Raw genomic sequence first — 12,196 nt, forward strand, 5'->3', positions numbered from 1 at the left:
CATCACTGTAATGATAAGAGCTCACATTCCTTAGAACACTTTGAAGTTTGGAAAGCATGTTTCATTCAGGAGCTCTTTTAGCCTTCTCGGATTATTCTCTCTACTTTGTAGACTAAGAAACTGAGGCTGAAATGAGGCTCAAGACTTCTCTCTTTCATCTCTAGTTCTCTTTCCTCCATGGCTGTCCCCTCCTACTGTAGAGAATAGCAAGAGGAATGCAACTCATTCAGGGTGCCACCCCCTCACTGCCCCCTGCTATATTTTTCTCCCTCTTCACATGGTCCAGCCACCTTCTCCAGGAAGCATCCCATGATCTCCACTCTCCTCTAAAGTCCTTAGGGCACAGTCTGGGTTCTCCTCCAAGATGCTTTGCAAACCTTAAGGCTCCAGATAAAACAAGGAAGTAAGGGACTGGGCATTTCTGTGGTTCCCACTCTGTGACAGGCACTGTGCCAAGCCCTTTTTACATTTCATAGGATATCCAGACCCCTTTGAGGTAGGTGCTCTTGTTATCTCCACTTTAGAGATGAGGGAACTGAAGCAAATAGAAGTCAAGTGACTTGCTTAGGGTCACACAGCTAGTAAGTGTCTGAGGCTGGATTTGAGCTCAGGTTTTTTTCTGACTCCAGGGACAGCACTCTATCCATTTTGTTCCTTAGCAATTTCCATGATTCTGTCACTAAGTCCTAATGGTACCATGTTGCCATTATTGCTCGTTCTGCTGTCCAAGGGGTCTGAATGCATCCGTTGGGTCTCTTCTCATCAGAGTTGGTCACCCTTCCAGGAAGGCTGCATCCCAGTAACCAGCTAACTTGAATATTCATCACCATTACCAATAGGGATCTCTGTTTCTAGTCATCCAGGAAATTCCTGACTACATGCATGTTGTCCAGGCTAGGGGAGTCTTTGAATGTCCACAGCTTGCCAACACATGCATCTGTTTGACATGGGGCTGCCTTTTTTTTTCCCTTTTAAAGCGAGAGAGCCAGCAATTTTCCAAAAATACAGAGTCAGCTGGAATGCCAGAAATGTCCATTTGTTGCTTAGATTCCATCACGGCAAAGTAATCCCATCTTATTACAAGTAGTCGGATATCATTCAAACAAGAATGTCAGCCTCTGCACATTGGTGTCAGGACAGGCTGAGTTATTGCCCGGGGAGGGCAAAGCCACAGCTGTGCCTGTGTGTGTGTTGTTTGTGTCCCCCTGTGGACCTCAGTTTCCTTTTCTGTAAAATGAAGGAGCTGAGCTATAAGGCCCCTTCCAGAATGAGCACTGTATGATGACTCTAACTAAGCAACACAGAGATTAAGGAGCAAACAGACCTACAAAGGAAAAAATCATTGGTGATGTGCCAAAGCCAATACTCCAAAGTGGTCCTGCCTTCTGGGCTGGTTCCTACTAAATCGCCTGAGTCTTAGTCCTATGTTTGATTTCCTCATAAAGGAAGATCACCATAGAGGTGAAAGTCCTCCCCTACATTCCTGGTTATTGACTGGGAGCTTGGGGAGAGCAGGGGTCCGAGTTCTGGTCCTGCCACTGACTAGATAGATGCATGATCCTGGGGAAGTCCTCTACCATCTAAGCCTCAGTTCCTTCCTCTGTTCAATGGTGAGAGTAATCCCTGTTCTGCCTGTGTACATTGCCCCCTGGTTGGAATACTACCATTTTCTCTTTTTAAAGTAAGAGAGTTCTTGATATCCAAAACTAGAGTCACCCGCAGCCTCAGCACAGCAGGGATATTGGGAGGATCCAACCTCCCGATGATGTAGAAAATGTGAAGTGCTGTGATTAGGACGTAGAAAGCGAAAACGTAGTCTTTCGTGAGTCTCTCCAAAGGCTCCTGCTCGGTATTTTGTCAGCAGGAGCCTAAAGTCATTAAATGAGAACTGCATCTGGAGTCAAGATTTTAATCCCTGGCCTGACCTTTCCCTCTCTGCCCCTTTGCTCCCTCATCTGTGAAAGGGGCACAGCGATGTGTTAGTTCCCTTCCTCGTGGAGTTGTGGTAACCCGTTGAGTGGTCTAGAAATGTGTTCTCTCAGTGGCCCCTTTCCAGTGGGCTACAGTAGGAAGCCCTCCAGGGACTGAAGGGCACAGCTTCCACTGGACTGTGAAAAGACATCTGTCTTGTGAGACAGCGAAATGCCTCCCTTCCCTGGCTTCAGTAAGTGGGAGGATCCCCTCCATCCATATGCCTTCCTATCCTTTCTAAAAATACCAGAGCCTCCAGCAAGAAGATATTTTGGGAAGCTCATATTCGCTCGTAAGAGCATGGGAAGCTTTTTTGCACATGCTTGATGAGGCAAACTTTGGGATCCACAAGCCCTGCTTCTGTGCACCATCTAAATGAGAAGCTACCACCCTACCAGGGCCACTCGCTAGGAGGTTTGGCTCTGAACAAGCATTAAAAGCAGAAAGACAGGAAGAGATGGGTTTTGATTCTGTATTTATTTGAGGGGGAATCCTAATATGCTTTGGAAAGCATCCTTGGCAGGCATTTGTACCTCCACCCAGAGCCTTGAGGATCTGATCTCAGAGAAAGTGGCTCTGGTTTGTCTTCAGGGATTTCACAGTTGATAGAAACTCTTACCAACCTGTGGAAATGGGAAAATCCTGAAAGACTCTATCATCCGAACTACGGAAAGGCAAGGGGGTGGTGGGGACAAGAAAGTAACAAGAGAAAAGCAAGATCGAGAGAAAATGACAAGTCCTAACTTCCACTTGAGCCCTGGAGGGGAGGACAGGTGTATGGCTGATACACTGGGGGGGCTTTGCCCTTCTCTACTTTGAAAAGCCAAAAAAGGGCCATTCTTCATAAAGGGGACCAAACAAACGATGAGTGTGAGAAAAGGTGGGCTCTAAAGAGACAAGATGGAATTGAAACAGGTTGTCCTGCAGTCATGTCATTCAGGTACTTCTGTCCGGGGTACTCATGTTTGCACCTCTAAGAAATTTCCATTTTTTCGCATCAAAAAATCCAGATATGAAGCTGAAGGGGCATTCTTCGCCAACCTGAAACTGTCGGATTTCAACATCATCGACACACTGGGAGTTGGAGGTTTTGGACGAGTCGAGCTGGTAGGTGACTCACTTCTCTTTGTTCTCTGACTTCTGCTGGTGGGTTGAGGGTCTCCTTGTCTCATTGGGTTTTGGGTTTAACTGGAATCAAAGCATCCCTCTGGCTACCTTTGGTAGCATTTCTTGATTGGCACATGGTCATGACAGCTCAAGCCGGCAAGTTTGTGATAGCTCAGGCAGGAAGATATATTTTAGAAATGTTTAAAATAAAAAGAATGACAAAAAAATACCTTTTCCAGACTCCTTACTAATGAATGAAGAAACAAGCTGCTACAAGAAGGGAGAGTTTCCTAGATATTTGATTTTGAAAGCTTTCTTGTGTGTTGAAAACCCTGAAAGGTACAGCGCCTTGATATGTTCTATGGTTCTGTGGTTCTATGGTTCTGTGCATAGAATTCGGGGTCTAAAGTCAGGAAGATTGAAAATCACATCCAGCCTCAAGCACCTACTAGCTGGGTCACCTTGAGCAAGCCACTGGACCTCTGTTTGCCTCAGTTTCCTCCTCTGTCAAATGGGAATGATATAAGTTAGTGGGATGATAAAATGAAATAAGATTGGTAAGGTTCAGTGTAAGCCTGAGGTGCTATCCGAATGCTCACTTTTTTTACAGTGCTTTGTATATATTGAAGGGCTATTTGAATGCTAATTATTGTTATCATAATAAAAATTAATAGCTAAATTTTTATAGCAGTGACTGTGCCAGGCACTGTGCTAAGTACTTTACAATTATTATCTCCCCAAATGATGAGATAAGCAAAGTCAAATGATAGACTTTAAAATTCAGTGTTATTATAGCATGAAGGAAGGATGTGATGTGTTATAACTGCTTGAAGGACTGAATGATCGCTGGGGTTCCTTCCTGATCTTAGTCTATGAACTTGTCAGCTGCAAAATGGAAATAGCCCAGTGCAGGTCATGCTGGATAACTTAGGTCAGTCTCACCTTGACTACTAAGTTGTACCTGAAGCAATTCTCTCACCCTCTTTGTGTCTCAACTTCATTCCCGGAGCAATGCAGGGCTTGGCTAAGCTGGATGGCCTCCCACTGTCCCTTCTTTGTCTGCTTCACCAGTAGATGACCTTCTAATGATGAGAGAGGTTTAGATTAGGGTCGAAGGACCTGAACTAGTTTCCTAGCCTGTCTGACCATGTACAAGTCATTTCTCTTTACTGGGCTTCCATTACCCTGAACAGACTTAGATTAGAAAACCGAGATCCCCTCCAGCTCTCACTCCACTGGTTTTAAATACGGGAGTCTCAGTGCTTGTCAGAAAAATATTGATATATTTACAGCTACCATCCTGCCCTACATGAACATTATTTATCACTGTTGATGAAAATAAAGAGGGTTTTTTTTTAATGGAAGGACAAGCACGAATGGACCGTTAACTGCATGAGAACATGTGACGATACATTTCGAATTTCTTAGACTGTGCTCTCGAGGGCAAAAAGAAAATTCTAGAGGTTATGACCTCATCCTAGGTCCACGGAAGTTACCAAACTCCATCTGAAAGCAAAGATTGGTTTTCCTCTCCCTGCTGAACCCAGAGAAGTTCCTGACATTTGACACCAATACAGTGGCTTGGGCACTCCTGTGAGTTTGTGTACAGTGCAGTAAACAGTTCCTGTTGCTACTGGAAGAATGGAGAAACCCCTTTCCGTCAAAGCTCGGAGGTCACTAACTATTTTTACCCCAGTCCCTGAAGGCAGCACTGGCCATGAATGGTTCCGCGTCTCTCTTAGACAGGGCCAGACAGCCAACCTGCCGAAACCGTAACTGAAGTGTTCTTCCGAAATCAGAAATTGAAATCTGAAATGGACCTCAGGGGCTGCCCCGTCCAACCTTCTCGTTGAACAAATGATGCAACTGAGGCTCAGAGGGGAAGGGAATTGCCAAAAATCATTTGGTTAAAGAGGAAGAGTCAGAGGGGAGATTCAAGCCCCGATGCTATAATGACAAATTCAGAGTGTATTTACATCAAAACACCCCCTTAGCTCTGAGCAAATTGTTTGCTATTCCTCTGGACCATCTCTAGCTTCAAATCTAACATCCTTGCTAGAAGGAGTCTAAGCAGATTCCAGGAGAGCACTTTATTGGTTAGAAGAGCTGCTTTTGAATTCTGCTGCTGGTTCAAGCTTTATTTTTATTCATACTGTTGTGTGGAGAATGCCTTTAGATGGACTCAAGAGGGGGCTAGACTTAAAGACAGGAAGACAGGTTCAGATCGCCTCTCTGACTCTTCTTTAGCTGCTTGGCCAATGGCTAGTCTCTCCCTTTCTCTGTGAACTAGTTTTCTAATTTTTTTAAATGCAGATAATCATAATAATTCCTGTAGTGGGCAGCAGGGTCTCAAGAATAGAGGAATACGATGAGAAGAGGGTGTCTCAATTCCTTCCTCTAATACTTCACCTTTAAGAGTCTCAGTTTCCCTGTCTGTACAATAGGGATGATCCCATCTGTAAGAGTGGTCTCACAGGGTAGTTATGAAGCTCAAATGAGATCATCTCTCTCTCTCTCTCTCTCTCTCTCTCTCTATATATATATATATATATATATATATATATATATATATATATATATATATATACACACAATATACGAATACATCTATAGTCATCATCTGCATGAATCGGTCCACCTAGAGGAGCTGACGAGATGTCCAAGAGAGTATAAAAGAGAGAAGAGCAGAGAAGCAACTCTGTCTGTAACCCCAAAGATTGGGTTGGGCACCGATGATAACCCCAAAGGGGTTTAGAACCACCTGAGTCAGAACCAAGCAATAGATAGGAAGAAAACCATTCTGGGGGACTTTCACAAAAACCCACAAGGAGAAAACCTGCTGAAGGAGAGGATGCCTGCAGGGCTCAAGAAGGATGAGGACTGAGACCAAGCTGTGGGCTTTATAAGGAAAGAGATCGCTGGCATCCTTGAAAAAGGCAATCCCATTGCAGTTGTGAAAGTGGGAGCCAGAGTGCAAGAGGGGGAGAAATTAATGGTAGATGAGATGTTTTTCGGTCATGTCTGAGTCTTCATGATCCCTTTTGGAGTTTTCTTGGCAATGATATTGGAGAGGTTTGCTATTTCCCTCTCCAGCTCATTTATAGGTGGGGAAACCAAGGCAAATAGGCCCAGAGTCACATAGCTAGATTTGAATTCAGGTCTTCCTGACTCCAGGCAGTTCACTCTATCTGCTGTACCACCTACGTGCCCTACAGGATGTCCTAAACTAACATCGTTCTCCTTTCAGAGCTACTAGATTCACACACTAGAAAAGACATCATCTAGCTTGATGTCACCAAGGAACTTAATGAAGTTTCTTAGAATAGTCTTACGGAGGTAACTGGGGTGACTCAGTAGGTAGAGAGCTAGGCCTAGAGATGGGAGGTCCTAGGTTCAAATCTGACGTCAGACATTTCCCAAAGGGGTGACTCTGGGCAAGTCACTTAACCCCCATTGCCTAGCCTGTATTGCTCTTCTGCCTTGGAACCAATACACAGTATTGACAAGACAAGGCAACAAGCCCTGCAGACGAGAGAAGGAACTATGGACTAATCATTCAGGTAGACAAATCCAGGGCTGATGAAACCCTTATTCCCAAATAGGACTAATTAACCAAAAAGCATCATGGGAGAGCTCTACTGTGCGCCAGAGCCTTGACCCTGTCCCAGGTTCAAGCCTTGGTCAAGCCCTTGTATAAAAACATGGCAGACATGCTCATGAAATTTCCAGACAGCCCCAAGTGGGAAGGGACAATGAGAGAATCAGAATGTGAAGTGTTCTGGACAGACTGAAATTCTAGAGCAGAACCAAAAGATGGAATTCAGAAGCAATCAACAGAACACCCTGCCCTGACATGCAGGGCTTGGTCTGGATGACCTTTCAGAGCCTCTCTGAGACAGCTGCTGGCACCATGCTTAGAGTGCTGGGCACACAGTTGGGAAAACTTGAGTTGCATCTTGTCTCAGACGCTTACCAGCAGTGTGGCCCTGGACAAGTCACGAAACTTCTGATTGCCTCACTTTCCTTAAACTGTAAAGTAGCATCACCTTTCAGTATTGTTTTGAAGATCAAATGAGACGGTGTTTGCAAAAAGCCCTAAGCACAGCCTTCTCTAAACACTTGTTCCTTTCCTTTCTCTTGGATGTGCTCTCCATGCCTCACCTCCATCCCTTAGGATCTCATCCTCCTCCAAGGCTGCTGCTTCTCTTCTTCCCATTGGTGAATGCCTTCTGCTCCATAAACAGCATGGCCAGAGGAGGGAGAATAATGAGCCCCCTGAAATGCTCCCAGAAATTTAAGTCTCTACTATTCAGTTACAATGTCCTAAAATGCGGTTATTTGTTTCAGCCCAGTGGATATACCTAGTACGAGTGTAAATAATGAGGTTTTAAGGGGATAGTTAAGTGGCTCAGTGGATAGAGAACCAGGCCTGGAGTTGGGAGGACCTGGGTTCAAATTTGGCCTCAGAAACTTCCTGGCTGAATGACCCTGAGCAAGTCACTTCACTCCATTAGCCACTTCCTTCCTGCTAGCCTGCCTTGGAATGGATACTTATCATGATTCTAAGACAGAAAGTAAGGGTTTGAGAGAGAGAAAGAAAATGTGACATGTTCAAGAATTCACTATTATCACTATCAGGACCCAGCTATGTTTACCTATTGTCTAGCTCAGCTGGGACAGCAGGGTAGAGAACTGGATCTGGAGGCTGAAAGTCTTGAAATTCAAATGTCACCCCAAACCCTTAATAGCTTTGTGACCCTGGTAAAGTCACTTCACCCTCTTTGCCTCCGTTTCCTCATTTGTCAAATGAATTGAAGAAGAAAATGGCAAACCACTCCAGAATCTCCACCAAGAACCTCCCTCCCCCCTAAATATAGGGTCAGGAAGAGATGCACATGATTGAACAGCAACTACCCCAGCTAGAATGTAAGTTCCTTGAGGGGAGGGACTGCTGACATTTGTCCTTGGATTCTCAGTTCCTTGATTGAGCTTTGTAAAGGGCAGATGCTTTACAGATGCTTGGTTAATGCATTGAGATTCCATGATTGCATGATATCCCAGAGTGGTCTATGAAGAATCTATCATTCAGTCCATAAGCACTTATTAGCACCAACTATGGGCTGGGCACGAGCTAAGCATTATTCATGAAGTAGCTGATCGTTTTATGGCATTCAAATCATTATTCCCAAAGCTACTACAGAGATACTGGGGGGGGGGCTGGATAGAAAGCCATCTGGAGGGGGGGAAGGAGAAAGGGATAGGAGGAAAGACAGAGACAAAGAAACAGAGAGAGAGAGAGACAGAGAAACTGAGAGACAAATAGACAGAGAGAGGGATAGAGACAGACAAGGACAGAAACAGAGAGAGAGACAGAAAGAAAGAATGAGAGAAACAGACAGAAAGACAGACAGACAGAGACAGAGAGAGGGAGAGAGGAAGACAGACAAGGACAGAGACACAGAGAGAGAGACAGAAAGACAGAGAGAGAGAAATAAAGAGTGAGAGAAACAGATAGAGACAGAGAAGGAGACAGGGAGACAGACTAGGACAGAGACAGAGAGAGACAGAAAGAAAGAGTGAGAGAAACAGACAGAAAGACAGACAGACAGAGACAGAGAGAGGGAGAGAGGAAGACAGACAAGGACAGAGACACAGAGAGAGGGAGAGACAGAAAGAAAGACAGAGAGAAAGACTGAGAGAAACAGAGAGAAAAACAGACAGACAGAGGGAGACAGAAAGAGAGAAATAAAGAGTGAGAGAAACAGAGAGAGGGAGAGAGGGAGAGCAACAAGGACAGAAGCAGAGAGAGAGAGAGAGAGAGAGAGAGAGAGAGAGAGAGAGAGAGAGAGAGAGAGAGAGAAACAGACAGAAAAAGAGACAGAGACAGAGAGAGGGAGAGAAAGACAAAGGCACACACACACACACAGAGACAGACAGACAGACAGACAGAGAAATAAAGAGTGAAAGAAACAGACAGAAAGACAGAAAGAGAGAGAGAGAGAGAGACAAAGACAGAGACACAGAGAGAGACAGAAAGAAAGACAGACGGGGGGTCTCACTCTTTATTTCTCTGTCTTTCTGTCTCTCTGTCTGTCTATCTCACTCTTTGTCTCTCTGTATAACATCCTTATTATGTGCCAGGCATAGTGCTAAGCACTGAGGGTGCCCATAAAAACAAACAAAAAGAGATTCTAGAATGAGAGGGGAAGTCAACTGCATGTTTACCTGCATGAGACATGGTAGGGAGACCCCAGAAAGTCCCATTAACCATGCCAGGGACAAGCATACAAATATTTAGTAAAGATCACCCCCAGCTTTCCATCTGGCACTTTCCTATTTTAACTAATTATTCTTGCTAACTAGATTCTAAACGTTGATGTTCTGATGCTACAGAACTAAGAGAGCTTTTGGCACCTCTTAAATTTGGCCCCCCGGCACAAAGCCCCCCTCGCCAAACCCTTGTTGTGGTTCTCAGGTCACTAAACTGCAATCCCAATTAACACTGATTATTGTCACATCCCCTGAGTACCTAATTAGCTTTTTTGTATTTCTTTCTTTTTCTTTTCCTTTTCCTTTTATTATTTTTTTAAACCCTCACCTTTCATCTTGGAATCAGGACTGAGTATTGGTTCCAAGGCAGAAGAGTGCTAAAGGCTAGGCAATGGGGGTCAAGTGACTTGCCCAGGGTCACACAGCTGGGAAGTGCCTGAGGCCAGATTTGAACCTGGGACCTCCCATCTCTAGGCCTGGCTCTCCATCCACTGAGCTACCCAGCTGCCCCCCTTGTATTTCTTTCTAAAAGAACCTAAACAGGAGCTGGAGTATATCCTCCAGGAGCTTGACTCCTCTGGGCCAGACCAATGAGATCCTCCCTATAGGAAAGGAAGCCCTCCTGAATCTTCACTAGGCAACTTGCCATCATGGGGAGTTCCTCAAGGCACAGAGCAGTTAGTGAGGCAGTCGGAGTCACCCAGCCAGTAGCTGTCCCATCAGGCTTGTTCCCCGATTTTCCCGACTCCAAGGCTCACCCTCCACCCACTATCCCACACTGCTGCTCTTTTTCACTTTAACCCTTTCAAAATTTAATTCTGAAATCATTCCAGTGGAATTTGGAAAGCTTTGTTCAGAGCATGCAAAAGCCTGGAGAATTATTCTGGAAGCCCAGCCTCAAAGCATGATGCTCCACTAACATGCACGTGGTCATTGCCATCATTGCCCAGCACTAATCACTTTGATTAAGGCACGAGGGCAGGACCGTTGACTGTACAAAGAGAAGTGGAACATGTAGGACAAAAGAGAGGAGAACCTCATGCTGCATCAAGAGGTTTGCAATCAGTGCTGGGCACTGCAGGAAGCTGGGTGGTGCAGTAGATAGAGCTCTAGGTCTGGAGTCAGGAAGACCTGCTGGGCAAGTCACTGAATCCTGTTTGCCTCAGTTTCCTCATCTGTAAAACAAGCAAGAGAAGAAAATGGCGAACCACTCCAGTATCTTTGTCAAGAAAACCCCCAAAATTTCAGTCAGAAAGAGTCAGAGATCACTGAAAGTGACTGAAGAGCCAAAGCTGGGCACCATAGGATGGATCCAGGGCTAGTGCCCCAAAGAGGGCAACGATGGGGAAGGGCCTCAATGGAGAGCTATTCTAGCATGTAATTATGGAGGAGTTGGTGTGCTCTGGTCAACCTCAAGTCACTGCCGTTCAGCAGCTCTTAGGAAGCCCCCACAAGGACCCTTTTGTTCCTCCAGGCTGTCTCTGCTACCTCCATGGTAGGGGCAAAATACTAGAGAGTGAAAAAGTCAAAAACTGGGACCTCGGGGCTGATTACTAGAAGAGTTCCATTTTTTTATTATGCTTTGAGGCTCACAAAGAAATTTAAATCTATAACCTCCTTTGAGTACCTCAAAACCCTCTGAGCCACCACACACTCACTCTGGTGATTGCTATATCTGTTGTCCGAGGGAGGAAACTGTGGCACAGAGCAAGCACGTGATTGAGCCAGGGTCAGTTTGCAAAGGTTAAAAACCGAATCCTAGCCCAACCGTTCCTGGCCCCAAGGCCATTACACCATTTTCAACAAGAGGATTTTAGTTGTCATCCCCATTTATTCATATCATGGCATATTTCATCATATAAGACATAACATATAACATAGCATAACATAATATAATGTAATATAATATAGCATAACATGATCTAATGTAATATAACATTGTAACACAATAAAATATAACATTGTAACAATATAATATAATATGATCTAATGTAATGTAACATATTATAACACAATATAATATAACACATTGTAACGTAATATAGTGTAATATGTAATATAATATAATATAATATGATAATATAATGCAATACAATATAATATGATAATACAATACAATACAATATAATATGATACATATATTATGATACAATATGATGCAATATAATGTGATACATATAATATGATATCATATAGTATAATATTCTATTGTAATGTAATATAAAATAATATACAATATAATATGTTATATTATATTACTTATTATATATTCCACACCCCGGGCAATGGCTTCGACAGGCCAGCTAAACCTTGTGAGGGTAGCCATCAGGTCGTCATCGACCCCTGGTGAACTAGGGCTTTGCTCACCCAGCATGTGAAGACTGTTTCGGCTGAACACACGGAAGAAATCAACAAGAAGGTTCAATGGCTGAGAGGGCGATGCAGCAAAGCACTGTGGAGTGCTCAGGGCGTGTTGGAGCACAAAAGGCAACACGGCCATCCAATGCAGCTGAGGAAGTCTCCAGGTGTAACAACCTTTCATGCCACTGGACCCAGGCTTCCAATGCCAAGAGAGTGGGACTGTCTCTGTGCATCAACTTTTCCACTTAGATCTTCACGCACAAGTGTCTTTGTGCACAAAAACACACAAAGTTAATCTTCATCCTCAGTTACCAAGAGACTACTACTACAATATAATATGATAATATGATACAATATATGATATCTATACTATACTATACTGTAATATAATATAATATACTGTATACAGTATAATACTGTTATATTATTATATTATGTTATGTTATATTATGTTATGTTATATTATGTTATGTTATATTATATTATA

At 43.9% G+C, this 12,196-nt stretch overlaps 1 protein-coding gene across 9 annotated transcripts in view; it reads left to right on the forward strand.

Annotated features, from left to right (window-relative positions):
• The window catches only part of PRKG1 (protein kinase cGMP-dependent 1), a 1,271,158-nt gene that overhangs the window by 1,215,338 nt on the left and 43,624 nt on the right, over positions 1 to 12,196 (forward strand). For 8 of the 9 annotated variants that reach the window (XM_056819190.1, XM_001374648.4, XM_056819201.1 and 5 more), the window contains one exon: positions 2,982 to 3,078. The exons of the other annotated variant lie outside the window; for it this stretch is intronic. In XM_056819190.1, the coding sequence (XP_056675168.1) occupies positions 2,982 to 3,078 (97 nt within the window). The remainder of the gene's footprint in view (positions 1 to 2,981; positions 3,079 to 12,196) is intronic. 9 annotated transcript variants of the gene reach the window in all.

Source organism: Monodelphis domestica, chromosome 1 (assembly GCF_027887165.1).
Source record: "Monodelphis domestica isolate mMonDom1 chromosome 1, mMonDom1.pri, whole genome shotgun sequence".
In the NCBI taxonomy this organism is placed as follows: domain Eukaryota; kingdom Metazoa; phylum Chordata; class Mammalia; order Didelphimorphia; family Didelphidae; genus Monodelphis; species Monodelphis domestica.